General features: G+C 41.0%; 5 protein-coding genes and 1 non-coding gene across 10 annotated transcripts in view; 4 read left to right on the plus strand and 2 right to left on the minus strand.

Annotated features, from left to right (window-relative positions):
* The window catches only part of oprk1 (opioid receptor, kappa 1), a 5,310-nt gene extending 2,628 nt beyond the window's left edge, over positions 1–2,682 (plus strand). Inside the window, exon 4 of the mRNA XM_008334500.3 lies at positions 430–2,682. Within this exon, the coding sequence (XP_008332722.1) occupies positions 430–968 (539 nt within the window). The 3' untranslated portion in view covers positions 969–2,682. The remainder of the gene's footprint in view (positions 1–429) is intronic.
* Positions 2,683–4,203: 1,521 nt separating this feature from the next.
* Positions 4,204–7,339, plus strand: chmp5a (charged multivesicular body protein 5a). The gene is made up of 8 exons (XM_008334489.3): positions 4,204–4,431; positions 5,309–5,413; positions 5,510–5,556; positions 5,639–5,732; positions 5,881–5,952; positions 6,074–6,182; positions 6,297–6,412; positions 6,904–7,339. Exons 1-8 carry the CDS (start codon positions 4,363–4,365, stop codon positions 6,952–6,954), a joined length of 663 nt encoding a protein of 220 aa, XP_008332711.1. The 5' UTR covers positions 4,204–4,362; the 3' UTR covers positions 6,955–7,339.
* A 184-nt stretch (positions 7,340–7,523) lies between these two features.
* On the minus strand, positions 7,524–7,614 carry trnar-ucu (transfer RNA arginine (anticodon UCU)). The gene is given in 2 exon segments: positions 7,524–7,559; positions 7,578–7,614. It is a non-coding gene; the product is annotated as a tRNA-Arg (tRNA).
* Positions 7,615–7,926: 312 nt separating this feature from the next.
* bag1 (BCL2 associated athanogene 1) lies at positions 7,927–9,771 on the plus strand. The gene is made up of 7 exons (XM_008334490.3): positions 7,927–8,087; positions 8,345–8,473; positions 8,551–8,633; positions 8,719–8,832; positions 8,897–9,004; positions 9,101–9,163; positions 9,238–9,771. The coding sequence occupies exons 1-7, from the start codon at positions 8,051–8,053 to the stop codon at positions 9,325–9,327; spliced, it is 624 nt and encodes a 207-aa protein (XP_008332712.1). The 5' UTR covers positions 7,927–8,050; the 3' UTR covers positions 9,328–9,771.
* An 18-nt stretch (positions 9,772–9,789) lies between these two features.
* On the minus strand, positions 9,790–11,597 carry myl12.2 (myosin, light chain 12, genome duplicate 2). 2 transcript variants are annotated; one of them, XM_008334495.3, is made up of 4 exons: positions 11,478–11,597; positions 10,658–10,866; positions 10,390–10,551; positions 9,790–10,218 (listed from the first exon to the last, which is right to left on the minus strand). In XM_008334495.3, exons 2-4 carry the CDS (start codon positions 10,839–10,841, stop codon positions 10,052–10,054), a joined length of 513 nt encoding a protein of 170 aa, XP_008332717.1. In that variant the 5' UTR covers positions 10,842–10,866; positions 11,478–11,597; the 3' UTR covers positions 9,790–10,051. The 2 variants fall into 2 exon arrangements, with proteins under 2 accessions (XP_008332717.1, XP_024908162.1); XM_025052394.1 differs by lacking the exon at positions 11,478–11,597 and adding an exon at positions 11,290–11,427.
* Positions 11,598–12,307: 710 nt separating this feature from the next.
* myom1a (myomesin 1a (skelemin)) overlaps positions 12,308–26,880 on the plus strand; it is a 17,072-nt gene continuing 2,499 nt past the window's right edge. The window contains exons 1-33 of one of the 4 annotated variants that reach the window (XM_025052441.1): positions 12,308–12,780; positions 13,912–14,143; positions 16,510–16,650; positions 16,742–16,928; positions 17,042–17,199; positions 17,436–17,528; positions 17,665–17,753; positions 17,961–18,005; positions 18,135–18,296; positions 18,384–18,545; positions 18,905–19,046; positions 19,306–19,505; positions 19,600–19,656; positions 19,832–19,956; positions 20,107–20,290; positions 20,792–20,966; positions 21,145–21,266; positions 22,219–22,415; positions 22,550–22,676; positions 22,865–23,049; positions 23,155–23,269; positions 23,401–23,557; positions 23,661–23,767; positions 23,966–24,010; positions 24,143–24,279; positions 24,401–24,545; positions 24,775–24,834; positions 24,936–25,003; positions 25,114–25,239; positions 25,781–25,864; positions 26,139–26,226; positions 26,317–26,355; positions 26,487–26,592. In XM_025052441.1, the coding sequence (XP_024908209.1) occupies positions 13,962–14,143; positions 16,510–16,650; positions 16,742–16,928; positions 17,042–17,199; positions 17,436–17,528; positions 17,665–17,753; positions 17,961–18,005; positions 18,135–18,296; positions 18,384–18,545; positions 18,905–19,046; positions 19,306–19,505; positions 19,600–19,656; positions 19,832–19,956; positions 20,107–20,290; positions 20,792–20,966; positions 21,145–21,266; positions 22,219–22,415; positions 22,550–22,676; positions 22,865–23,049; positions 23,155–23,269; positions 23,401–23,557; positions 23,661–23,767; positions 23,966–24,010; positions 24,143–24,279; positions 24,401–24,545; positions 24,775–24,834; positions 24,936–25,003; positions 25,114–25,239; positions 25,781–25,864; positions 26,139–26,226; positions 26,317–26,355; positions 26,487–26,592 (4,010 nt within the window). In that variant the 5' untranslated portion in view covers positions 12,308–12,780; positions 13,912–13,961. Of the gene's footprint in view, positions 12,781–13,911; positions 14,144–16,509; positions 16,651–16,741; positions 16,929–17,041; positions 17,200–17,435; positions 17,529–17,664; positions 17,754–17,960; positions 18,006–18,134; positions 18,297–18,383; positions 18,546–18,904; positions 19,047–19,305; positions 19,506–19,599; positions 19,657–19,831; positions 19,957–20,106; positions 20,291–20,791; positions 20,967–21,144; positions 21,267–22,218; positions 22,416–22,549; positions 22,677–22,864; positions 23,050–23,154; positions 23,270–23,400; positions 23,558–23,660; positions 23,768–23,965; positions 24,011–24,142; positions 24,280–24,400; positions 24,546–24,774; positions 24,835–24,935; positions 25,004–25,113; positions 25,240–25,780; positions 25,865–26,138; positions 26,227–26,316; positions 26,356–26,486; positions 26,593–26,880 lie in introns of those variants that run through there. The other 3 variants (XM_008334494.3, XM_008334493.3, XM_008334491.3) reach the window with 3 other exon arrangements.

Consider the following 26,880-nt stretch of genomic DNA (forward strand, 5'->3'; position numbering starts at 1 on the left):
TAGCTGGTAGTTAGCTGGTATTTTCCTCCTGATTTTTAACAAAGATTGACTAGAAAACACAACATTTTAGACCTTGTATTGTCCAGTTGCGTACACGTCTCCTGCTGATGAGAGTTCAGCCAATCACAGCGCTGCAGCTTTTCCACACTGTACGTAATATGAATGGCAAAGGCCATAGAAGAGATAGGCTTTCATCTATTGTTTATTCTACCTGCACATTACTGTGATTAACTTTTGGGGCGCCCCCTGCTGTTTAGCTCTGTGACTGTGCAACTTCAAACGTGGTTCAACAAGAAGTGAACACCCTAATTTATACATAAATCACTCATGTTGTATTTCATCATTAAATGCTTTATGTAATAATTCAATGTTAAAGTGGTATTTAAAAAATAATAGTTTTAACCTTTGACCTCTGACTGTACATCACAGGGACTACAGAGTGCGCCCTACAGTTCCCAGAACCCTACATGTACTGGGACACGCTGATGAAAATCTGCGTCTTCATCTTTGCGTTCGTGATACCTGTCATCATCATCACTGTCTGCTACACGCTGATGGTTCTGCGACTGAAGAGCGTGCGCCTCCTGTCCGGCTCTCGCGAGAAGGACCGCAACCTCAGGCGGATCACGCGCCTGGTGCTTGTGGTCGTCGCCGTCTTCGTGGTGTGCTGGACGCCCATCCACATCTTCATCCTGGTCAAGGCGCTGCACTCCAACGTGCCGGAGACCACGGCGGTCATGGCGGCGTATTTCTTCTGTGTGGCCTTGGGCTACACCAACAGCAGCCTCAACCCCATTCTCTATGCCTTTCTGGATGAGAACTTCAAGAGGTGTTTCAGGGACTTCTGTTGCCCGGGTACTCGAGGACACGGAGACTGCCACGGGGTGAGTCGGGTCCGAAGCACCCTCAGGGACCACTCGTGTCCCCCAGACGGTCAGGGAGGGGCGAGGCGGGCCAGGCCCGTATGACTAGCCGTGGAAATGTCCTCTCTGCGCTACCAGGGCTGGGAGGACTCCAACGACCTGGGCTTGACTCAAATCACCACTGCCATTTAACAGCCCCAGATAAACCTGGTAATTATTCATACACGTCTGATAATTCAACAGCACTGACTGAAAATAAGACGCGTGGTGTTTACTCAACATCATTAAGAACTAATCCTATTATTAGACCAAAATGAATGGGCGGTGTGTGACGCTGTGCACTTCATCCTGACCTTTTATCTTAACATCCACACTTATCACCAAGTTTAAAATCATAATACAGCCACCATTAGAATCAATTGACCTTTATAATGAGAGGATAAAAGCCACACGCTGGAGGAGTGGTCAGTGCTCTTGCCTTACAGCAAGAAGCTCACTGTTTGATCCTCTGTGGTGCAGGATTACATGTGAGACTAGATGGTTTTTAGGCTCTACGTGACCTTTGACCTTTGACACCCACCACGACCCTGAAAAGAATTAAGCTGTAAAAGATGACTGAATAAGAATGTAAAAAAACCTACGCAGCCTCCACGTTATCGTTGGTTTTAAAGATCAGATCAGGTCAGAGGTCAGAGGTCAACCTCTGCAAAGAGCAGACAGACCACGGCCTAGTGTGCGGAGCAAGCACCAATTTCCTTTCCTGCTCCACAGGCTGGCGGTTGATGGGTCAAAGGCAGAAGACAAACGTGGCCGTGTTTATTTGTGTCTGTGTTTGTACAACAACAATAACAACAACAGTGATGATTCTGTAGCTGCGGCTCACGTCTCAAATAAAAGACTAAAAACCCTCTCAGGGGTCGCCCTCTAAAATCCACCACAGGAGCTGAGGGACGCTTGATGCGACCTGAATCGTCTGTTTCTGTCAACCTTTAAAGTTCCATTTTACAGTTGTTTACAAGTGACGTTCCAGTTCCTTTGTCTGTGGTGAGTTTGAAGACGCCGTCGTTGACATTTTATAGTTTCTTTTATTCTTGTCAACAATGGGTTTTCACTGTATTCTGTTGATAAATAACAAAAACATTTTTCACATAAAAATAAAATTCTGTTGCTCTTCATTATGTGTCGTAATAAAAAAAAGTAAAGCCTAGTTAGGATTATTCCTACACTGCAGAATAAACTGTAAATAAAAACTCTAATAATGTATGATGGTTGTAGTAAACTTGTGTTTTCTGCCTTGTGTTTGTGCTTCTGGTCCTTCTTCTTTGGAGTATAAAAGTATATCCTGCTTGCTGCTGGAGGTTATTACTGCATTCAGTGTTTCTGCTGGCCACTTGGCGGACTATTTCACTGGGCTACCGTATGCTTTTTAGTTCAGAATTCATTTATTTGACTCTACAAAAGAAGAAGAAAAACATTTTTTTCTCTGATCTCGTCATCAGGGGGCGCCACAGCAGTTGTGATTTTCCTGAATGGTATTGTTTTTCTGCTTGTGTCTGACCCCGCTGTATATACTGGATTATATGCTGTGTTGTACATTTTCTATTCGCTTTTCTCTTGAATGTCAGGCCGCGCTGCCAACATGTGAAACTCCATCACAATAAAGCTGTTGAAAAATGGCGAGAATCCTTGACTTTAAAGCAAGTGGTTTTTAGAAGAAGTGTTTTTCTCCTCGTTTGATGTTGTGTAGGTCTGGAAAAAAAAAAACTCACGATGAGACCTTTAGGTTCTGATCTGCCTTCACAGTTATGCTGGTTTTCCCCCTCCCCATCAGTTTGTCTTAATGGAACTCTAACATAAACTTAGCGTTTCCATGGTGAGAGCACAATTTGTTAGGCGGTTTTGTGCTTTCGTGGCCTTGCAGTGTGATATGCAGGTGAAAGCACACGGAGCCACTGCGTGTGTGTGAAGCTGAAGTGCCTGCATTTCCTGTTGCTTCTTTTTTCCTTTCCTTTGTGTGAAATTTATGCACTGGTGAAGGACGACATGAGCCACAATCCCTTTTTTTCTTTAATCTTTACTGAAATGATGGCTATTTTCACTAAACTGATGACACAAACAAACATCCTAGGGCTGTGAAATCAGACTCTGAGCTGATCTTCCATCTTAGTGTATGTATGAGAGAACTGGATGTTCTGTTTGCCAAAGTGGAATTCAAAGGGAAATGTTGATTACATCACCAGTGCTAAACAAAACAAAACAGTCTTATATGAACCTTGGACAGTGACAGGTTGTTTTGTTTCCTATTCTGTACGTGATGCAGTATGGCCAGTGAATTATGTCAAATCTGCGTCTCTTCACTGCAGCTGACAGCAGTGATGAAGTAGAGGGATCCTCTGTCAGCTGAGAGGCTGTTTGAATCAGTCAGTGATTGTCAGCGCTGATGCAGCTGTCAGCCATAATGACCAAGATTACTGGATTTTCTCTGCTCTCTGCCTTTGTCTGCCAAAGACGGGCACATTAGCGAGCCGTTACATACAGCCTGTCTAATGACGCTCTAATTGGCTTCATTGTTCAAATATGAAGTTGTCACAAACACATGCCTGACAAATCAATGCAGGATGCATTGAGGATTGAGGATGCAAAAATGAAGCTGTTCCTTCCAAAATGCAAATCCCATTAAGGGAATACTGAACTTTAAAAAAAAAAAAATGAAAAATGAAGCTGTTCTTTCCAAAATGCAAATGCCATTAAAGGAATACTGAACTTTAAAAAAAAAAAAAAAAATTTAAATGGGCGTGATTCATTTTAAAGAGGGGGCGTTTGGTGAAATAATGTATTCCTCGTAAACAAAGTAAAATTGTGGATTTTAGGTTGCTAAATAAAACAAACAACGTCACAGGACGACCATAAAAAACATATAAAAATTGTAAAAATTCAAATGATCTTTAACCAATGTGTCTGTCATCAAACATAGAAACATAATTATTAGTTTGATTTAAATGAAAAAGGATATCTATCACATGTAAATATACTGTATCTTGGACATATAGGTGTTCACTGGCTGTGATTAAATGTTATATTGACATACATTGACAGACGTCATACATGTTATAAAGTCACACCATCATTACACGTAAATTCTGTAACGGCTGAGTAAGTGTCCATATGTTTGAACATCAGCACAGTGATGAAGTCAGTGCGGGACTAACAAAGGCGGCTGATGGATGGACCCAGCACAGGACAATGGCTTTTCATTTCTACTGCATTCCCTCAGCTCACCACACGAGGGCGCACGGGAGCAGCAGTCTAAACCCAGATTGGTCAACGCTGCCAACACCAGCCAATGAACGCCGTTTGCGTCGAAACCGTTACTTCCGGGTGACTTCCATGAAGCAGCAGTCCTCGTAAACCTTTGATGTTTTTGCGTTTTACTGTTAAAAAAAAGATACAAACGATTTGTTAAATTACCGGGCGCTAGAAGAAGAACTACTTGTGGAAAATGCATCGAATATTCGGCCGCGGAAAACCTCAGACGCCTCCACCGAACCTGTCGGACTGCATCGGAAACGTGAGTACTGCCTGCAAGGCTTGTTGTTTATGTCGGTCTTATGTGACCTCAACACAGAGAGAGCACCGTTACTGTTTATTACAGCGGACACAAAACATATAATAAGTATTGCGTAGATGACGGAGAAGGTTCTATTTAAAATCTACGGTATGTTTTACTGTGGTTAATCGTTTCTGACCCACATTTAGAAACATGGATTATCACCCTGTTAAGAGTTCCTCACAGACAACATGGATGTGTTTACACCGTGGCCTTGTTGTTAATATTGTTAGTGTTTATAAAGAAATTAAACTACATGTAATAAATGAGTTTTATTATAATTTAACAGCACAAGTACTTATGATATATAGATACTAACCCTCACAGTAATAATAATAAAACAAGTACTAACTTAGAACCCTCACAGTAATAATAATAAAACAACAAGCGTTCTATATTTAAAAACGTTTATATACATAAAAAATGTAAAATCCTATTTAAAAAAAACGAACATGTGCTTTGGTCACAAATATATTAAAACTGATGAAATGAAATGTCGATTTAAAACATGTCTCAGTGCAAGACAGCACATAATTCAAACCTGGGGAATTTGAATAATAAAATATAATCTATGGAGAATATTCAAGTGTATTTTGTCCTGTTTAATTGCAAGGTTCAGAGTACTGGAGTTCAGCAGTTTGAAGTCAGTCTTTATTGCAGGTGATTCACTTTCTCTAACCTGAGCTACCAGTTCTTTCACACGTCATCTTTCTCTAACACCTGTTCATCTAAAGACAACACAGCCACAGCCACAGGGAGCTGCAGCTCTGTGTTTGGACTGAAGCAGCCACTCGTTACGCCTCTCATTGACCGGCCGTCTCTCCCTTCTCTGACTCAGGTGGACGCCCGAGCGGAGTCCATCGACAAGAAGATTAGCAGACTGGACGCTGAGCTGCGCAAGTACAAGGATCAGATAAAGAAGATGAGAGATGGGCCCTCGAAGGTAGAGAGCCCTGTCAAAGTTATTAAGTGTTGTCGGCGATTGAGTTTTATGTAATAATTATTAGTGGCTGTTGTATTTATTCTCTTTTATATCCAGAACACAGTGAAACAGAAGGCAATGAGAGTTCTGAAGCAGAAAAGAATGTGAGTCCTGAAGTAAACCAACGTCTGTTTGAAGTACACCAGAAAATCTCTGTTGTTGTTATTCATCACGGTTTGTGCACAGGTATGAAGGTCAACGGGAGCAGCTGGCTCAGCAGTCATTTAACATGGAGCAGGCCAACTACACCATACAGACCCTGAAGGACACCAAAACAACAGTAAGAACCAAACAGTTTGATGAGCATCGGGGTTGATCCAAGTTCTTCTCTTTTTTTAAACTTTGTTTTTCCTTTTTTTTCATATTAGTCCAAAACCTCTTTTTTGATGACTGTGTTTTTAATTACTGTAAATTATCTCTGTCACCAGGTGGAGGCCATGAAGATTGGGGCCAAGGAAATGAAAAGGGCCTACAAGGATGTTAAACTTGACCAGATCGATGTATGTTTTTAAAATCTTTAATACTATAATTTAATTAGTTTGACTTTATGGTCTTTGTGGCCTATTTTCCCAATTATCATTGTCACACAGTTCATTTATTCACATCCATTTGGATTCTCAGGATTTACAGGATCAACTGGAAGACATGATGGAGGAAGCCAACGAGGTACAAGAGGCTCTGAGCCGCAGCTACGGCACTCCAGAGATAGACGACGACGAGCTTGAAGCAGGTCCTGATTTGGTCCAACTTTTTTTTTTGTTACTAAATTCTCATATAAATTCTTCAGGAGTGAAAGGTCTGGAAGAGTGAAGCAGCATCAGTGACAGTGTAACTGTGTTTTCAGAGCTTGACGCACTGGGCGACGAGCTGGAGCTGGATGATGACACCTCGTACTTGGACGAGGCCTCAGCTGCTCCTTCTATCCCTGAGGGAATGCCCAGTGACAGCAAGACAAACAAGGTAGAAGTCCACAGATCACAAATGTCACTGTACCACACAGATCGTAGTGTTTACATTATGGTTATGGTTATTTGTAATATATATATATATTTTATAAATAAATATTTTGACTTAGTGACTGCAATAATTGAAATTAAAAATGAATGCAATGAAGCCGATGGACTGGAGAAGTTATCTCTGGTGCTGGCGTGGCAGGATCTCCAGGGTGGATCTGATCTTTTGCTGAATGTCAGTTCAAATTGGCTCCAGCTCTTTCTGCTACTGCTAATAGGATGAAGTGGTGGAAGCTAACTATAAATAGAACAACATGTTTAAATCTGATTTCCCCTTTTGGGCAATCATTAACTTCATGACAATAAGCTCTAAACGATGTTTTATAAATTGTTAATAAATGAATAATTCAGATTAGGAAAATTTTAGCTAATGGCTAATTTTATTTAAATATTTGCTTTTATTTGTTGTTAACGTTCTGTTTTTTCTTGTTTTTCAAGGATGGTGTTTTGGTGGACGAGTTCGGCCTCCCACAGATCCCTGCGTCCTAAACAAAGGACAGATTTAAACAACTGCACTTCACCTGAAAACACTTTTATAAATCGAGTAACATTTGTACATTTAAACAAAACTGACCTGAAAGTACTACAACTTTGAAGCTGACTTGGATTTAGGTTGTCTACTACAGTTACAGTTACATGTGGCCTTTACAAACAAACAAACAAACATTGTTTTCCATCAGTTCTCACATTTAGCCTCCAGTGTTACAGGTTTATAACTCTTTTTCTCCAGTGTTACTTTTTTTTGGATTTGAGTAGTGTGTTGACATTACTGTTGTTTTTGATTCCTTAATACTGTATAGAATCCCTATTTATTGTTTCTAAATTACTTTATTTATTATTTTAGACATGCTAATAAATTATGTTTTACTGAACCTCAAACTAATGTTTACTTTGTGAGACAAACATAGTTTCTATTAAGTGTGCTTCAACTATACAGTAGATGGTTATTTTACACTGGCAACTTTTTATTAAGTGTGCTTCAACTATAGATGGTTATTTTACACTGGCAACTTTAACATGCTTTACTGGTGTGGAACAGTCCAGCGTTTCAAAACACTCGACTCTGGTGGGACTCGAACCCACAACCTTTGAATTCCTTCTTCTGCATTCCTTAGAAGTCCAATGCGCTATCCATTGCGCCACAGAGCCCTGTAGCTGACCCTTTGTATTCATTAATTTTCCTGAAGGTATTCTTTATGTACTTTACCATTCACTTTTTTCTTGTTTATATAAAAATATTGTGTGGATATGACTTTCAGCATTTTTGTGTGTGTTGATATTTGAATGTTCATTGAAAATATGGAAGGACACTGTCAAGCTGACAGTTTTACTATTGAATAAACACATGCTGACAATACACACTGCATTCTATTATAAATAACTAATGGCGAGTCTTTCTTATACATTTTATTTTGAAAACCGGACCATAACTCGGAAGTTTATGGTTGTCTGCCAATGAGTTGTACGGAAATGTGCGTGACGGCTAACTTGATTATTGACCTTCGTCCCGGAAGTACATTGTAATGAGCAACAACTTAGCTGCATACTAGGTGTTTATGCTGATGTTTTAAGACAGAACGGAAAAATGTCACAGCAAACAATCACGGTGACAGTTGCACATGGTAAATATAATTTCGTTATGTCGTATAGATCCAGTGAAAAGCATGCTCTTACAGGTTTGTGTCGGTTAGCCCAGAAATTGTTAGCTCGTTTCTTGTTGTCAACGAAGTAAGTCTGTAGGAAGAGCTATGAACTAGTGTAACAAACGTTAAAATACAGTTGTTACAGTTTGAGTTTTTTTTTTAAACACCTCGTTGTGTTTAAGTTGATTATCGGGGAGTTTAGACTGTTTATTCAAATTATATTTTCCTTTCTTCAGGGTCAGCGAAGCACAGCCTCACATTAGCCGGTCACGACGACGGAACAGGTCCAACTGTTAAAGACCTTTCAGATGTTCTTTGTCAAACCACCGGAGTCCCAGCAGCGTCACAGAAACTCATTTTTAAAGGTTAGATAATGTCTCTTCTCTCACAACACAGTCGGGTTGATTCCATATGATTTGACAACTGTGATATTTTTTATCAGGAAAGTCACTGAAAGACTTAGAGGAGAGTTTATCCAGCTATGGAATCAAAGATGGATGCAAGCTTATGATGATCGGAAAACGGGTGAGGCGCGGGTGTGTGTTTTATTTATTTTGGGTGACGGTCTGTTTGCCGTTTATATTAAATAAATTACTATAATTGTACACAGAACAGTCCAGAGGAAGAGGCCGCACTGAAAAAGCTGAAAGAAATTGAGAAGTCGGTGGAACAAACGGCTAAAAAACTGGAGAAAATAGATCGGGAGTTTATTGGACTGAAAAACGTGAGTATTGTAGTTTTATTCGATTTTCTTTCACTGTGTCACTCAATTGATTCTTCTTTTTCAGGGTTTTCTCGCCAAAGATTTGCAGGCAGAAGCACTGGGTAAACTGGACCATAGAGTGAAAATAGCATCAGAGCACTTCATGAAGATTCTGGAGCAGATAGATGACTTGGTGATATATTATCATTGTTATTATATAATTTGCTGTAGATGCTCATTGTTTGGTGTCACAAAAATAAGCAATACTTTTTTGGGTTTTTTTCTCCAGAGTGTTCCTGAAAACTTCAGTGACTGCAGAATGAAGAAAAAGGCACTTGTAAAAACAGTGCAGGTACATCTTTGGTTCTGTTTAAATCAAAACATTTTGGTTTGCTGCTACTGAGAATGCAACTTTTTCTGTCATAGGGTTTCTTGGGGCAGTGCGACAAGCTCGAAGCCTTTATAGGAAACCATCTATCCAAGATCCAGTCTAAAAACCTTGCCTTGGCCGACTAGAGCTACAAAGCCTTGTTTACGTTGCTCTGTGAGCAGCTGCAAAATGTACAGGAAGCTTCGACTTTGGAGCAGAAACTTATGTGTATTTATTGATAGTGTGATGGCACTGCGTATGAAATCCATTGTCACATTTCAAATGCAGGTTGACAATATTTACTCTTGATACAACATGAACACCGTTACAGTACTAATACTGTACTTCAACTGAAATACTTATTTGACCTGCATACTTTGTGGAAATTTTTGACAGGTTTTAGAAAAAAAAAAGTTTTACTGTTCAAATCTAAAGTGACACTTTCCAGCTATTCCCACATTCTTGACTCCGGTGGATTATTTTTGTGTGTCTTTGAAACGTGTAATTGTTTGAACTACATGTACGCAAACTATTCAAACAACCACATCTTGTCCATTGTCTGTTCCTAAAAATAAATTTCGGAAATGTAAGAAAAGTAGTCATGATTATTGAGCTCAGAATCATTTTTATTTCTACAGATTCAGTAAAATCAAACAACATCCAAACCCATTTTGTCAATTTTCATGCGGTCTAACAATACTGTACCACCGATGTGCAAATACTGTAGGCTTTCAGAGTGACTGTGCAGCGCGTGTGTTGTGGTGGTTTAAAAGTGGTTAAAAGTGAAGAATATTAGTGCCATGAAGTCAATATTGACAAGTGAAATCCTATCAACCGTAATAAATAAAAACGGTAAACCCACAGCGTCTATCATTTATCGTCTGCGCCATGCTTTAAAATACGCGTGAAAACGCCATAGTTGAAGTTGCCACTCTTGTCAATGGGAGCTTCACGGAAGAGTTCGTCCACTTCTTCCTCTGTCAACCTGTCGCCCATCGTAGTGAGCAGCTCACGCAGATAGTCCTCGGGGATGACACCTGTCAACAAATCCAATAATTCTGTTAAATGGCAACTGATGGAACAGAAATATTCAATTGAGATTTCTTACTTAAATATTTAATAGATAGGAGTATTATATAAAAGAAAGTGCTAATATATTAAGAATTAAAACTCCAATCCATCCATCACTAGCACATTGACAAACGCACCTGTAGCCTGCTCGTCAAAGCAGGCGAAAGCGTTATGTATCACTTCCTCAGGGTCTGTGCCGGTCAGCTTTTCTCCAAACATGGTCAGAAACATGGTAAAGTTGATTTGACCTTGTGCTTGATTCATCATGTCATCTAGGTATTCATCAGTAGGATCCTTCCCTGGAAAAAACACAACAATTTTAGAATAAAGGAAAGGAACTTAATAACTACAAATGTATTTGAACTTTTTAAAAGTTTACGCCTTTGATGGAAGACAGTGAAGTACCTAATGAGGCCAGCATGTCGTGAAGATCTTCTTTGTCGATGAAACCGTCCCTGTTATGGTCGATCATGTTGAAGGCCTCCTTGAACTCCTGAATCTGACACTGATCAAACATGGCAAAAACGTTGGATGTTGCGCGATGCGCACGCTTCTTCATGTTCTTTCCCTTGGTCTTTTTACTGGCCATGTCTGCAATGAGTGTGTGCCCCTGTCTGTAAACGGCAACAATGCATCAAATTAGGGTTGGGACAATATGATGAAAAATTATTAAATAAACTCATCTGACCAAACACACTAAGGGCTCAGTTTTAAATAGCTTTGCATTTAATTTAAATACCACATGACGAGGCTTAAGGAAAGGAAAACATTGCTCACAATTCCATGCCAAACAGTGGCATACAGTACGTGTTAGCATTTATCATTGACTCACGATTGATTTGTTTAAAAATATAAATGGCTGCCATCCTACGTGGTAAACAGTGTAGACTACTGTACCTGCTCCACATGCAAATACAGTAAATAAAGCTAATTTTGGGACGAGAAACTACTGCAAATGCAATAGACGTTTATGCTACATTTCTGTAAAAAAAACGTGCATGCATCGAAATCTTGTTCTTTAAATCTCGACTTCTCACCAGTGACTACCCCTCTCAGCAAAAAGAACTGCTGTGGTGGTAGAACACTCCGCATTGAAAATGATCTACTCTGCAGTCTTAACTGATTCAGCTGAGAGCACAAGATGCTTTAAAAATCATTCACACTACAAATATAAATCTCCTTGACTTAAAGGGAACTGGAGGAACTGAACAAATGCACTACGTACCAGCAGAATAGAAGCGTTGTTGACAAACAGGATGTGCACACCTGTGTTCACATTCACACTGAGCATAAGCATCATCATATTAGTCATCAACAAACTGACCAATCAGAGAAGAGCAGGAAGATACCATCCATCTGGACCGTTCCATGGAGCCGGTAAGTGTCGTTCAATGACTCATTTTTAATTTTTTAGTGCGCTTTACACGTACAGAACATCTTAATATTTTTATATGTGGTATAAATACATTAAATAGTTCCCCAATCAATTTCTCGAATCTAATTCCTACCTATGTCCCATTCTCTTGTAAATAAATGAGCCACGATGTCCACATTGCAAGGAAAAGTTGAAGAGAAAAACAGTACGTGGCCATGTTTATTGTTGCCCACGATTAGAAAACAATTTATTTAATAAATGTTATAATATTGCTCAAATTCTACTATAGTTTAGGGGTTTTTATATAAAAATGAACAAATGTACAAGAGCAAATGCAGCTTTCGCTTGTCCATGGTGGCTACACTTACTCAATTTTACCACTAGATGGCAGCATTTACTCATAAATGTAAGTACCCTTGGTTGTGCTATTTTACCTACGTACATCCTTTGACCAAAACTTAACAGGAAGTCAATATAAAATTGCTCTCTATTGGTTTGGGGTCATTATTCTGAAAACAAACAAACTTAGGAAGGTTAACAGGTGGCCAGAGTGAGTGCAGCTAACAGCTAAATAATAAAAGCAGCTTTCTAGAAAATACAGTGTAGAAAATAAAATGTGTTTTGGATATTTTTATGTTCTGGTGTATTAAATGTGTGAGTCAATGTTATTTAACTCTTGTTGTTGTTGTTTTTTTTAGTTCCCTGTGTTAACAGGAAAAGGCTGTCTCCACTGACTTTTCTACCGTTTATGTTTTTATTTTTCGTTTTATTTTTAAATGATGACTAATGTTAAACTTGTACTGAGCCCCTCTGTCACTCACCTTCAGTATTTTAGCCTCCCCCCACAGCACAGCAGATACGCCCATGTCCCCTCCTCAACACTGTAAGCAGCAGAGGCCTCAGCGGCTCCTCAGAGCAGCCTGGCCCTTCTCCGGGTCTCATGGTCTAAATTTAAATCTACCCCAGCCTTAAAAGGTCCTGAGGGTGTCTTGTGCATTCTGCCGAGTGGCAGCATTATTTTTGTTCTGTGGACTGCTGTTCCGTCCACTGCCCCTCACCCTGCTGCTTTTCCGACCTGCTTTAGCCACTTTCGGAATATCACGCCCTTTCGCTCATTTTAAGACCATTGTGGATTATTGGATCTGTACGTGTGGTGAGTGGCACAGCAGTGAACATTCTTGTTTATTGTCAACCTATTTTTGAAGCTCAGTGTGAAATAACTTGTGTGTTCTTGTCTTAAGTGAAGGACCAGTAAGGCCTGAGGCCTGGTCTGGACCTGTTCAGTTATTATGTATTTTTCATTTGATTGTTTAAACTTGTGATTTTTATTTGTTTGTGAACTTGATTGTCCCCTGTACTAACAGGCTCTGTTCCAGCTTCTCTGTACATTTGATTGCACGGGTGACTGGAGTAGAAGTAGAAGTAGAAGTCACAGCAGCAGAAGACCTAATCTGTTCAATTAACACTAAAGCTGTTACTTTAACACACTTTAAAACTGTGGTGTGACCTGTAGACGTATTTATGTTACATTATTTATGTTATTCTTATTTACGACTAAAGAAAAAAGTGTACTGTGGCTGCACTCAGTATTAAAGTAAAATAAATTTAAATATTAGCCTTTTTACCCACAGATTGTTTATTTAAGATTTCTGTTATTGGTGACGTAGGCTTCCGTCTTGTTGTTGTCTGAACTACGACAACTAATAGTTGCTTAATTCAGTCAATAATTTTAAATGTGCTTCACAATGGTTTTCTCAGTCCATTGTATGATACACGTGTGTCAAGCTTATGTTTCACCTCTCCATCTTCAGTTTGATTTATCCTGGATTATTGTAACTGGTGTTAAGACAAAACAAGCCAACAGACATTGGTTTAATTATTTTGTTTTGGAGGGAGTTCACCATTAAGGTCCTATACAAGAAAATGATCAGCAATTACAAAACCAAATCAAACTGTGCTGTGAAGATAATGAACATTTAAATATTCAGTGTGAAAGTTAACATTGAAAAATTACAAAAATCATGTTTCATCAGAAATGGATGACGCTGAAACTCTACTACAATCGCCTACTACCTCGTAGATTTTAGATTTTTAACCTGAATTAACCTCTAAACTGCCCCAAACAAAATCTCAGTCCCCCATGCCATTAATTTACCCGAATAAACAAAACCCCATTTTAACCTCTGATAATTGCTAACCATCATGTAATACCCTGCGCTAACTGCTATTTACCCTACGCAAACTAGAAACCATCTACAATAATAACAACAAGATTGATTTACAGAGCTGGTAAACCACAGTCTGACATTATAAGTTGGCACAGTGGCCTTCAAGATGTCAGGATCTATACAAGTGGTGCGAAAGCAGCAGCATCAACAGCAGCATCAACAGCAGCATCATCTGCAAGTGAAGCAGCAGCAGCAGCAGCAGCATCACTATGAGAGCAGCTGTTACCTCAGCTCCAGGTCATCTGTTAGCCAGCAGTCGTACACGACTTACAAGACCACCAGCCGTCGGTAAGAGAGGTTGATGAAAACTCTGAAATATAAATGAGGCTCTCTCTTTATGTAAGCAGAACTTTTTATAACCCAGGAAGTGTCGGGTGCTTTCAGTCCGACCTCTTCCAGTCATTTAGCTGCGTACCTCTGAGCCGCTGCTGAGGTGTGTTGAAGAAGTGGCGTTCCCTGTGTCAGAAGTTCATATTTTCACAAGGACACGTTACATTTCCTGACATTAAAGTTGCACGAGACCTTTTTTGGTTGTGCAGCGTACGCTCCAGTGTAGCCGCAAAAATAATCTGTCCCCAACAGCTGACCCCTTCAGAATATTCTTCCTTTGAGTTTATAATAGAGATGACAATTAGCCATGCTAATGGTTTCAGGCCGGGTGTAAATACATTTCTGTCAAATGGACGGTCAGTCTTTTAGAAAGTACCGTCACATGTCAGTGAAACCTTAGACGCTGAAGACCAGGCCCAGAGAGTCGTGTCAGTACTGTAATGTTGATATCCAGTCGATTCACCTGGTATGCTAGAGGTTTGGAAGTTTACTACAGTATTGTGTATTTTTGTGAATATTGGTGTGAAAACAAAAATTGCAACACTGAAAAAAATAAACACAAAATGACAAAATAGTCAACTTTTTTTTATCAGTATTTATACCTTAAAGAAGGGAAATATGTGTTTAACTGAATGAAGGCATAGAGTGGTTGGTGATTAGCAGTTTGCTGGTTTGATTCCGTGTCTTTCCTGTAGGGGGTTCTTTTTCAAAACGTGCAGGATTATCTTCATTAGTCACTCTAAATCGATAATAGGCTGCAGTGGGAGTGTGAATTGTTGTTTGTGATTGGTTGTTTGATGAACTGATGACTTGACCTTGTCTGACTCCCCCCTTTTCCCCCGGCCCCGTGGCCCACTGTGTCCCTGAACAAGTGATAGAGGATAATGAATATGTGATCCAACTGTTTATTAAGTGTCATAATCCATTCAACTTAATAATTAATTCATCCAAATCTGTGGTTGAACATAACATGAATTAGCTCGAGCTGTCATTCCCAGGTTCCTGATGAACCTCAGCTGCTTTGTTACTTAGTATGACAAGCCCTGGGTTCATTTATAAAAGTCTGTAAATGCTAAAAACAGAGTCTGTGACGTCAAATCTGTGTCACTTGTTAAGCTGCGGAGTGTTGAGAGGGTCTTTGTCCTTCGTGTTGTAAAGTTTCCTGAATGAGGTCAAGGCAGGAATTTCAGCTGTAGTGAGCGACTGCCAGATTTATTTATGGACCCTCGGGCTATTTCTGAAAGCAGGACATGAGGCGCTGCCACCAGAACAACTGTAACGACTCTGTGTCAAGGAATTGTGAGTGATTGTGGACATTAAAATTATTGAATACAGTCAATAATGTGCAAATTACACGGAGCTTCAGAATCAGACGCTCCGTAGCTGCGTCAACTGTCAAGTGTAAAATGCTATTGTCGGCACCAAAACTTTTTATACCTTTGACTTTCTGAACCGAGGACTGTGAGTCAGCAGTAGGAATGAGTTCTTGGCACTGCAGAAGTCTCTCCGTCTGCCTGTCCCCGCAGTGCTTACGGCCCCTTCCCCACAATTGATCTCTGCTCAACACTATTGAAGAGAGTAAAACAAAGCAGCTATCCCTTCAGGCCAAAAAAGACCATAAAGAAGAGACCAGCCTTGGCACAGATCACGGTTGAAAGCGTGGATTTAACGTGGACTTCCATCCCACTGATATATCCGCCAGTTCAGGTCTCCATTTATAGACCAAGCGGAAAACAGAAGGCCCAGGAGTTTGTCATAGTCGAATGTGGGTCATGCGTCCATAAGGTGGACAGAAATAGTAATATCTATCCTCAGTAGCTGGAACATAACATTTCAGCCGGTGTTTTCATGTAAGTGGCAGGTTTATTTTGAGGTTTTAGAAATGCTGAATGGCACTTTGGTCCAAGTATGTATTTTTAGCTTCCACAGTGTGTATTTATAAATGACAGAACAACCGATGACTTCCGTAAAGGTTCAGAGGTGTTTCATCAAAACTCAGGGATCTATGTCTCTGAAAGTCTTCTATAAATATTCATGTTGAGCACATGTTTCTACAGAGACACACACTAGTTACTGTTTGGAAAAGTAATACACAATAACTAGCTTTGGACTTTTGGAGGTTTAAGCAGATTAAACCTAATTAGAATCCTTTTTAGATGACTGTTGTCATGCCTCCCACATTAGCACAGCTATCGCTACAAAACTCTGTAAACTTAATTTAAAACTAACTGTATTCCCGGCAGAGCCGCTGTTCTGATTGTAAAGTCTGCTGTAACTTTTAAGTAGAAATTGATACTGATGATGGTGTTGATGTGTTGTCAAAGTGTGAAGACCTCTGTGAAGACAGAGAAGGGGCAGGAGGTGGTTAAACTGAGCCCACTACCCAAGAGAGCCAAACGCACCTACCTGGCAATGGACAAGGACAAAGAAGTTATCGGATATGTCATCCCCATATTCAGAGCCAAGTGAGTGAAGAGACACATTCACCACAGTGGAACTCTGAGGTTAGAAAGTACAACTCATCACTTTGCTGATTCTTGGTTTATTTCATTGCAGCCACGACGAGGTTCGTAGGCTGATGGAGGCCCGGCAGGAGGATGTAACAGAAGAGGGGATTAACTATGTGGCCATGAGGCAACTGTTTGCCAGGGAGGCTAGAGAGGCCATGGAAGTGAGGGTCGAAAAGAAAACCAGAACTGTACAAATCAGGGAATCTGCAGAACGTGTGGAACTCAGCAGAACGGTACTTCTTAAAATTATTATTATTATTATTTTACTGCTACATAATAATCAGTTACCTAGCAACAGTCCTGTAAATAACTACAGTTTGGTTTCCCCTATTCTCATATTACCCAGATCGATGAGTGGGCAGAGTTCCGTAAGAAAATGAATCCTGACAGCCTGACACACCCTCCTGAGCTTATTGTCAAACCCCGTGGAATGACTATCTGGGAGGGCAACACTGTCAAGCTCTACTGCACTGTGGCCGGATGGCCCAAACCCAGGATTGCTTGGTAAGAGATCCTTCAAGTTCACGGGACCCCACCTTGTCTGAGTCAGAGCAGCAGAAAAGCTGCTGATTAGAGCGTTCACTTACCAGTGCGTCACAGAGAAATTTCCATGCGGCTCTCACGTCACGAGCAGTCTTATTTCTCTCAGTTGCCACATGAATTCAAACCCACACCTCTGCAATTACGGACTCCAAGGACACCGATAAAAATAAACTAGCTGTCTTTCTGCTGTCTTCAAGGTACAAAAACAATGTGCTCATCGATGCAAAAGCCCGCCCTGAGAAGTACGCTGCAGAGAGCAATTACAACGTGCACTCCCTGGAGATCAGGAAGTAAGTAATCACCGAGCACACACTCCAGGCCTCACTTAGAGTTAATGAGAAGAAGGCACATTCCCATATATCCACAAAATGAAACATTTTCTATGTTGTTGAACAATACTGATCCAAGTTCCTGTGAAAACTGCAGCTGTGATTTCCTCGACACTGCCCAGTATCGTGTCTCTGCGCTCAACATAAAAGGAGAAGTTTCCTCTGTGGCTACGATTGTTGTAAAAAGTAAGTTGTTTCTCATCTCCTTCTTGGCTTCACCTTCCTTTCCTCCAGCTAGAGGTCACTGTTTAGAGTAGAGATTGTAAACAACAGCAAAGTGGCGGAGAGTCAAACGACAAGTTTAACAGCAGTAAATTCAGGGAAATGTTGTTGTGGCCACTAGACCATGAGCAGATGTGTTTTAGTTTGACTGACTGACATGTATCAACACAGGGTTCCAGGATGGTGAAGAAGAAGGTCCACTCGATCCCAAACCACGTGAGTCCATTTGTTATTATGTAAATTATACCAATAATTCAAATTCAGAATCTAAAATGTTTTAGGTTCTGTCTTAGGATAAATAGACTCAGTTCAACTGTGGTGTGTGTTTTTTAAATATTAATGCAGATGGTTTCTGCCCTGAATATGGCGTCACCTTTGAGACCTCCATCATTGACAAGTTTGAGGTGGCGTTTGGCCGAGAGGGTGAAACAATGAGTCTTGGCTGCACCGTCATCGTTTATCCGACGGTGAAGAAATACCAGCCTGACGTTGTATGGTACAGAAACTGTAAGCGGAACAGTTCAGACGTGGGAAACTGTTATCTGGATGTAACACAAACTAATCCCAGCATGTGTGTGTGTGTGTTTTCACCAGCTGTGCCCCTCAAGCCTTCTAAATGGGTTCGCACACACTGGACCGGAGAGCGCGCCACACTGACTCTGGTCCACCTCAACAAGGAGGACGAGGGCCTGTACACTCTGCGTGTCAACACCAAGTCTGGCTTTGACACACACTCTGCGTATGTGTTCGTTAGAGGTAAAGCTCCGTGTTATTCTAACTGAATTTGTTTATTATAATATCCGCACTATTCTAACTGAATTTGTTTATTATAATATTAACATAACAGGTGACACTGTTTTAGTATAGACTCTATACAGTGTGTGTGCACTGTTTAAATAATGTCAGATTAATTGGCAAAAGTAATTACCCAGAATTCTTTTCAGTTATCAAGAAATAAACGTATCACAAACTATGACCATAAACACAAACAGTAGTGAACTGTAGGTGGGTCAGAACATGGAAGCTGAGTGTTAATGAACACCAGCCTGATCTCAACACCGGGGTATGTGTGTGTGTGTCTCTCTGTGTGTTTGTTTGTGTGCCTTCTTTGGCAGATGCTAATGTGGAGTTGGAAGGGCTTCCCGTAGCCCCCCTGGATGTACGTTGTCACGATGCCAACAAGGATTACGTGGTGGTGACCTGGAAGCAGCCAGCAGTGGAGGGCGGCAGCTCCATCCTGGGATACTTCATCGACAGGTTGGTCAACTTTTAATCTGTACTTTGAGACACAATTACCGTTTTCCCCAAGTTTTCATCACAGACCGATGGCATTTCTACCACCAGTCAATTATAAATGCGTGGGAAGGTAGGATGAATAATGAGCAGTTAATTAAATCAGTGCACGCTGCCTGTCATCAAGGCCTTCGTGAGTCGGAGGACCGCTGTAATTAATGCACAAGTCAATGAGCATTACGTCAAACGTGTCAGTGTGTACGTGGGTGTTTTGTGTTGTCAGGTGCGAGGTGGGCACCCATCACTGGGCTCAGTGCAATGACACCCCGGTGAAGTACGCCCGTTTCCCTGTCACCGGGCTGGTGGAGGGGCGTTCATATGTCTTCAGGGTCCGGGCCGTGAACAGGGTGGGAGTCAGCCGTGCATCTCGTGTCTCTGACACTGTGGTTGCCATGGATCCCTCTGACAGAGCTCGTCTTAGAGGTGAGAGGCAAACTAAGAGTGTTAAAAAAAAAACAACTGTGTAAATTAATAGACTTACCTATGCGCCCCCCCCCTCTCACTCCCACCCCCTCAGCTGGACCCTTAGCTCCCTGGACTGGAATGATCAAGTTTACAGAAGAAGATCCCACAGGTATGGAACTGCTAAACCTCCGATATTATTGGCCCATTATTAGCATAACTATGTAACATCTGTAAGAATCCCTATTTAAAAACCTTATCTCAATGAATGAAAATAGAATGTATGACTTCCTGCTGCTACTGTAGCTGCTCCAGGTTGAAGTATATCCATCCTTCTGCCTCTACAGTGGGTATTGTCCCTGGAGAGCCTTCTGACGTTGTAGTAACTGAGGCAACAAAGAGCTACGTGGTTCTCGCCTGGAAACCCCCAATCCAGAGAGGTCATGAAGGGGTCATGTATTACATTGAGAAGGTGAGGAGAAAGGAAGCACAAATACAGTACTTTTATATTAAGAAAACTCCCTTTACCTGCAACAAAACCCAACAAGTAAAATGATTACAGTACCTCTGTTAGCGTTCTCTCTGTCACCCTGACATCTCTCTGGCTCTTTGTCAACCTCAGTGTATTTCAGGAACAGACTCTTGGCAGAGGGTGAACACTGGCATGCCAGTCAAGTCTCCTCGCTTTGCTTTGTTTGACCTGGCGGAGGGTAAATCCTACAGTTTCCGCGTGCGCTGCTGCAACTCTGCCGGCGTGGGCGAAGCCTCTGTATCCACAGGAGAAATCATTGTTGGAGATAAACTAGGTGAGCCAGCAGGTTGTGCATTCACATCAGCGGTAGGAGATTGCAGTCTGTCGGATTGGACTATGTGTTATACACGCTCTAATGCGGAGGTCTAAATGTTAAATCACCTGGAGCCTGCTGGGCCTCCAGTCTTGGTAAAGAGAGGCCGCACAGCAGAGCGCTGCTAGCAAAGTACAACTTTTTTCAACAAGTCTTATTATAAACTCTACTTGTTGACAGACTTCTGGCAGCTCCTGTTTCACAACTGTTGACTGACATCTACTGAGAACTGTCTGTTGTTATCTTGATCTTTTGACTCTACCTGCCACAGATAGACTCGTCTAACTGGTCATTAAATTGCATTGCAAAGGCTTTTTTTATATCTTCTTAAATTTTCATATATACACAGTATATGTGTGTATGCTTATATATGTATGTATGTTTTCTCTATACATCTACTCATTACTAGTATTATTTTAAAGCTCATCATTTTTCTTTTTCCTCACGACTTTGCCTCGGCAGACCTGCCCTCTGCTCCAAGCAGTCCTGTAGCCATCAGGAACACCGCCACCTCAGTGGTCGTCATCTGGGGAGCCTCAAAGGAAGCCACCAACCTTGTTGGCTACTATACTGAATGCAGTGTTGTGGGCACAGACGTCTGGATGCCGTGCAACAACAAACCTGTCAAACAGACCAGGTAGGTTGTTTAAATATTGACAGTACGGTTGAATAAAACAACTCCAAAACACAATTTACTTAAGCTTGTGAGCAATGAACTTTTTTTGGGCCAAATGATTTCTCCTGCTGCTCCTGTGGTGAAATGTTAAACTCTGAATTAAAACTAATGAGTCTCATTAACGTTTCTCTGTCCTTAGGTTTGTGTGTCACGGTCTGACCTCCGGAGAGAAATATGTATTCAGGGTGAAGGCTATCAATGCTGCCGGATACAGCCAGAATTCTTCTGATTCTGATGCAGTGGTCGTACAGGCCGCCATCTGTGAGTGTCCTCATTATAACTCCATTCCATTCTTCACTTTGCCTGCAGCATTCTATCCATTCTCTCTCTGTCCAGTGTTCAATATCTCTTTATCCCTAGAATGGCTGCTGAGAGGACACATTTAAAATCCAGATACTTAGTTCACACACACACACACACCCACACACACCACCTGTAGCTCTCTGCTCTTTTGTTTCTTAACCATTAAAATTCTTTAACTTCATCCATCTTCACCTTCCATTCTCTACACTTACCCTCCACCTAATTAAAAACATATTTAAATCCTTACTCTCTGCTACTTTACATCCACATATAACTTTAGTCTGGCCAAAATATTTTGTGCTGTTACACAATTCACACAGAAACTGTACATCTGTACCTACAACTACTCACACTGGCATGTTTATCATCGCTAACACTGCACTTTTGTTCCGGCTCTCATGCATAGTCACATGTATGCATGACATCATCATTAGTGTCAATGCTTCCTTTCGATGTTTGTTTAATGTATAAACTTGATTTTGCCCGAGATTAATTTTTGCTACGTGACAGCTCCTCAGGATTGCCTCTTGGTGCATGGCCATGGTGAAGTCTAGATTATTGTGTTCTTAAAGAGCATTAACCTAATGAGGGTTTCTTCTGGCAACAAAGTTACCCTGCTTCTAATTCTTGGCGTAAGTACAGCACAATATCCAGTTTAATGAGTTTCGTGTTGCTTTTGTGTGAGAAGTACGTGGCAGTCTAACTGTAGGATGTCTAACTGTGACGTGACTGTTGGGGTTTTTTGTTGTGATTTTGCTAATTATGGGATAACGAATGTGAATGAGTTGTTTCTTTATGGGAATTACACATAAATGTGTGCTGAATGGAAATAACCTTCTTTTAACACTTTTCTTTTAGACCTTCTCAAAATACAACGCATTGTTTTGTCGCTTTTATATTTGATTTTTAGCGGTCCCGGGAAAACCCACTGGTGTGACCCTACTGGAGGCGGTCAGAGACTACATGGTGGTGGGCTGGACCGAGCCAGCTACCGATGGAGGTGGTGCCATCAGGGGATACTTTGTGGACTACAGGACTGTGAAGGGAAACGTTGTTGGGAAATGGCATGAACTGAACCACCAGGCATTGACCACGACCTCTTATAAAGTAAATATAGTTCAACTAAGAGTTAGCATTAAAACACTTCTATCATATGACAAATATACTTGAATATATCAGGAGTATGAATATGTAGTCACAGGTTGTTTTTTTTTCCGACTGTCTTCATTTCCCTATCATAGGCTGAGAACCTAAAGGAGAATGTTTTCTACGAGTTCCAAGTGCGGGCTATGAACATGGCTGGTGTGAGCAAAGCCTCTGTGCCGAGTGCTCCTCTGGAGTGCAAGGAGTATACCATCACTGTTCCAGGTCGGAAGAATTCTCAACCACACATTTAAACTGACATTTTAAACCTTATGGTTGGGTGTCGTCCTAATGTGAAAAGTGTATCACGATGTTTGCTCTCAACCTTATGGTTGGGTGTCGTCCTAATGGATTCTAGTTTACGTGTTTCACCTTATCATGTGACATTTCCCTTTCTTGTTTCAACCTCCAAGGTGTTCCTGTTGGTCTCCGTGTCCAGGAGGTGCGTGACTCCTCTGCTGTGGTCCTGTGGGATCCACCTGCATTCAATGGACGCACTCCTGTCAACGGATACTATTTGGACGTCAAGGAAGCCTCTGCTGGAGATGAGGGCTGGAAGGCTGTCCATGAGAAGGTCAACAGGAACAAGTACATAAAGGCGAGTGGTGCTCTGAACATTCCCCACCTCACATGCATTTCAATGAGGGGAGAATTGGTGTTTGTGTGACTGACTGTCCCTCCTACTCTGTTTGTCCTCATTCAGGTCACTGGACTGAATGGCGGGACGTCTTATGTTTTCCGTGCGCGTGCTCAAAATCTTGCTGGAGTTGGAAAAGCTTCTGCAGTCCTGGGTCCAGTCCTGGCCCAGACCCGCCCTGGTGAGTGGGAGTCAGAGTCTTGTTAGAACCACATGTTTGTATGTTACATACATTTACAGTTACAGTACACTGCATAACTGGACAATCACACACACAAAATAAACACAGTTTTCATTTTTTGCCTCATTCAGGCACCAAAGAGATCTATGTGGACGTCGACGACGACGGCATCATTTCTATGATCTTTGAATGCTCTGAGATGAGTGAAGGCTCCGAGTTCATCTGGTCGAAGAATTACCAGGCCATCACAGACACCTCACGTCTGACTATTGTCCAGGAAAAGGGCAGGTTTGTATAACGTTGTTATATTTGCCCGATTCTTCACGCAGCTGCCTTCATGGCCTTCTGTTATTAGAGCCTTCTGTCTTATCCTTGATGTTTGTGTCTCCAGGACAAGAGCTATTTTCAACAGTCCATCTCTGGACGATCTGGGAACTTACTCCTGTGTGGTCACCAACACTGATGGCATTTCATCCAGCTACACACTCACTGAGGAGGGTGAGTCAGCTGCCTGTGCGATTGCCCCCAGATTGACTCTGTGTTCGAATACTGACAAGAGGAGGGGACTTAACTTTATATATATTTTATACATAAATTATATATTTTTAAATGCATTAAAACAGTGAAGTGAGCAGCTTAGTTTAGCAGGTTAGAATTGTTTACAGAAATGTTTTTTTCTGTCCTAATGTTCCACAGGTCTTTTACGTCTCCTGGACATCAGCCATGACCACAAGTTCCCCGGTAAATACTAAAAATCAGTGTTGCAACCTAACTGTGTTTCAGATATTATTAAATGTTTTTTCCTATTTAAGTCATTTTTAATGTCCTTGTCTCTGGTTAAAAACTCTGTAATGACACTGCTGTGTCCTCCAGTTATTCCCTTTGCGAGTCAAATGGCCATGGAGTTGCTCGAGAAAGGTCGTGTGCGATTCTGGACCCAAGTGGAAAAATGGACGCCTGCCTGTGAAGTGGAGTACGTGTTTAATGATGTCATTATTACTCAGGGAAAGGTAGGAATAATTTATTTTTTAATACCCTGTTGTTTCTGTTGGGTTTTCAATTCACACATGGGCCAAACACTCTTTACTATTTAACTTACAAGTGATAAACTGTTGCCTTTGTTTCTGCTAGAAATACACAATGAACTTTGACAAGTCCACCGGCATCATTGAAATGTTCATGGACTCTCTGGAGGTCACTGATGAGGGAACGTTCACATTTAACTTAGTGGACGGGAAGGCAAAGGGCACAACCAGTCTGGTGCTGATTGGAGATGGTAATTTTATTTTATTTTATTTTATTTATTTTATTATTTTATTTTATTGACTGCCATTCATTTGCTGCAGTTTAAGTGAATGTCCATTGAGGGGCAGCAGAGGACAACTTTTTTCACTCCTTCACGTCATACTTTTGATACATTGCCTGATGCACGTTTTAATAATTAAAAATAAAAGGTTGAAATACAGAATTTATTGTGTAACTGCTCCCTTTACTTTGACCTCCAGAATTCAGGGCGCTTCAAAAGAAGTCAGAGTTTGAAAGAGCAGAATGGGTCAGGAAACAAGGTCAGAGATTTTTTTTATCACATTTCCTAAAGACAAAGTCAGATTTTTAATCTTTTTAATGGATCTGTCTGATTATTTTCTAATGTACTTTCTACATCCAGGTCCTCACTTTGTTGAGTACCTTGACTTTGCCGTGACTCAAGAATGTGATGTGCTGTTGAAATGCAAGGTAAGAAACGTAACCAATTCTGGACACTTAAGTTCACATAGAGAAGCGTCACACGGAGCTGAAATGTAATCAAGGCAACTTATCCTCATCCGTCTCCTTCTGCTCCACAGATAGGAAATGTCAGACCCGAGACTGAGATCACCTGGGCTAAAGACAGCAATGAGATTGCGGAGGGCGATGAGGATGCTAAGAAAATCCAGAAACACGACGGAGACTTGACCTTTAATATCGGAAAGGTCAGCCCATTAGACGCAGGCCATTTTTTGTGAGAAGTCGTCAGCTTATGAGTTCATGAGCTAGAAGTGATGTGTCTGGCGCTGCTGTGCTTCCATGTTAGAAGCAGAATCGATGCTCCACTGCCACCCATCCCTCTCTGCCACACAGAAGTGTGAAAAAAAACCTTTAAAACATATTTATAGCCTTGGGTCGTGAAGGAGTGCTGCTAGACTCAGCACATCACCGTGTTATTGTGGGAAAACCAGAATAGACATACAAGCTCTATTTTAAAACCTGTGTAATTTTAACATCGCAGGTTTGATAGCAGTGTAACAGAGGTGCAGCATATTCTGTGGCTCTTCTGTGTGGTTCATTCATTCATCCATGTATTCATTCATTCATTCATTTGTTCATCCATTCATTCATTTTTTAACTCTACCCAAATTCATAGTGACAAAGAGAGGGTTGGTGTCGTTGCATGAGCTCAGGGGAGGTGGTCTCCTCGTCACCTCTCCGTTCAATTTGCACTTGCATTAACCGGCTTATCTGTCTAATTCACAGTGGGTATTAAAACAAGAGAAACAGGCAGAAAATGAAGATAAAAAGCCACCTGCAGATGACGTGCCCCCGCCGCCAAGATCCAAAGTCTGGACATAAGCTTTGCTTCTATAAGTTGTCGCCTCTAACTTTTCCATTCCATGTTCTCTTCATCTGACCATTGTCATGTTTGTGTGTAACACCTGCAGCATTCTGAGCAGGGGAAAAGCTTTGCTTCTCCATTAGCTTGTCTCTGTCTGGCTCTGTACATGTCTGTTGTTCAACCAAATTAATGACACTACATTGGTTTTTTTTTTTGGAAAACAGGGGGGTGTGATGTCACCTTATAGTACACTAAATATAAGTTTATTTCAAACTCTAGATCTCCAAGAGTGATGTGGGCATTTATGAGGTCTACCTGAGTGATGACAGAGGCAAAGATAAGAGCGTCTTTAATCTGACAGACGCAGGTAAAGTGGAACTTTTAATTGATGGTGAGGTTGGAGTCTCTGCTGATTGTTCCTCAAACTAAAGTTAATATGACATTTATTGATTTTCAGGATACCAAACTGTGATGAATGAGCTGTTCAGAGTCATTGGTGAGTGGATTGTACCCTCAATTAAAGAAGGGCACACAGAAAAACACACACAGGAGCTAAATGTTCCTTAGTCAAATATGTTTGTCACCATGAAATATTACAGTGAATTAATTTCTGTCCTTTTCTTTCAGCTAACTCCTCCACTGAAATCAAAGTCCTCAGTACCGAACACGGAATTGTCCTGTACTCCAGTGTCACATACTGTCACGAGGAACTGCGCGTTAATTGGCTTCACAAGTATGAAAATGACCTCATGCTGACACTTTATTGTCCGTCTTCTAAATTTCCTATTTCTTCACCAATATTAAAAAATATGACCAATGTAGAAATATATATATATATAGATAAATCAATTTGAAACACCCAGGTGGTTCTTTCCACAGTCTGCCACTGCTAAGGTATCACCATTTTACAACTACTGTAAAACGTGTAAATTGTAGGCAGTAAATTTGGATTCTCAATCACCTCACTGTGTTAAAACACATTTAATCACAGGAATGTGTTGACAGATTTTAATTACTGCTT

Source organism: Cynoglossus semilaevis, chromosome 20, assembly GCF_000523025.1.
Source record: "Cynoglossus semilaevis isolate Cse_v1.0 chromosome 20, Cse_v1.0, whole genome shotgun sequence".
NCBI lineage: Eukaryota > Metazoa > Chordata > Actinopteri > Pleuronectiformes > Cynoglossidae > Cynoglossus > Cynoglossus semilaevis.

Excerpts from the sequence above, each read along its gene's own strand:
- bag1 (XM_008334490.3), top strand. The coding sequence starts at position 8,051 with ATGTCACAGCAAACAATCACGGTGACAGTTGCACATG. Across the intron at positions 8,833-8,896 it reads AGTTTATTGGACTGAAAAAC|GGTTTTCTCGCCAAAGATTT; the intron begins GTGAGTATTGTA and ends CTTCTTTTTCAG. Across the intron at positions 9,005-9,100 it reads TGGAGCAGATAGATGACTTG|AGTGTTCCTGAAAACTTCAG; the intron begins GTGATATATTAT and ends TTTTTTCTCCAG.
- chmp5a (XM_008334489.3), top strand. The coding sequence starts at position 4,363 with ATGCATCGAATATTCGGCCGCGGAAAACCTCAGACGCCTCCACCGAAC. Across the intron at positions 5,557-5,638 it reads GTTCTGAAGCAGAAAAGAAT|GTATGAAGGTCAACGGGAGC; the intron begins GTGAGTCCTGAA and ends GTTTGTGCACAG. Across the intron at positions 6,413-6,903 it reads GTGACAGCAAGACAAACAAG|GATGGTGTTTTGGTGGACGA; the intron begins GTAGAAGTCCAC and ends TTGTTTTTCAAG.
- myl12.2 (XM_008334495.3), bottom strand. The coding sequence starts at position 10,841 with ATGGCCAGTAAAAAGACCAAGGGAAAGAACATGAAGAAGCGTGCGCAT. Across the intron at positions 10,552-10,657 it reads CGACATGCTGGCCTCATTAG|GGAAGGATCCTACTGATGAA; the intron begins GTACTTCACTGT and ends TGTTTTTTCCAG. Across the intron at positions 10,219-10,389 it reads CTTTGACGAGCAGGCTACAG|GTGTCATCCCCGAGGACTAT; the intron begins GTGCGTTTGTCA and ends ATTTGTTGACAG.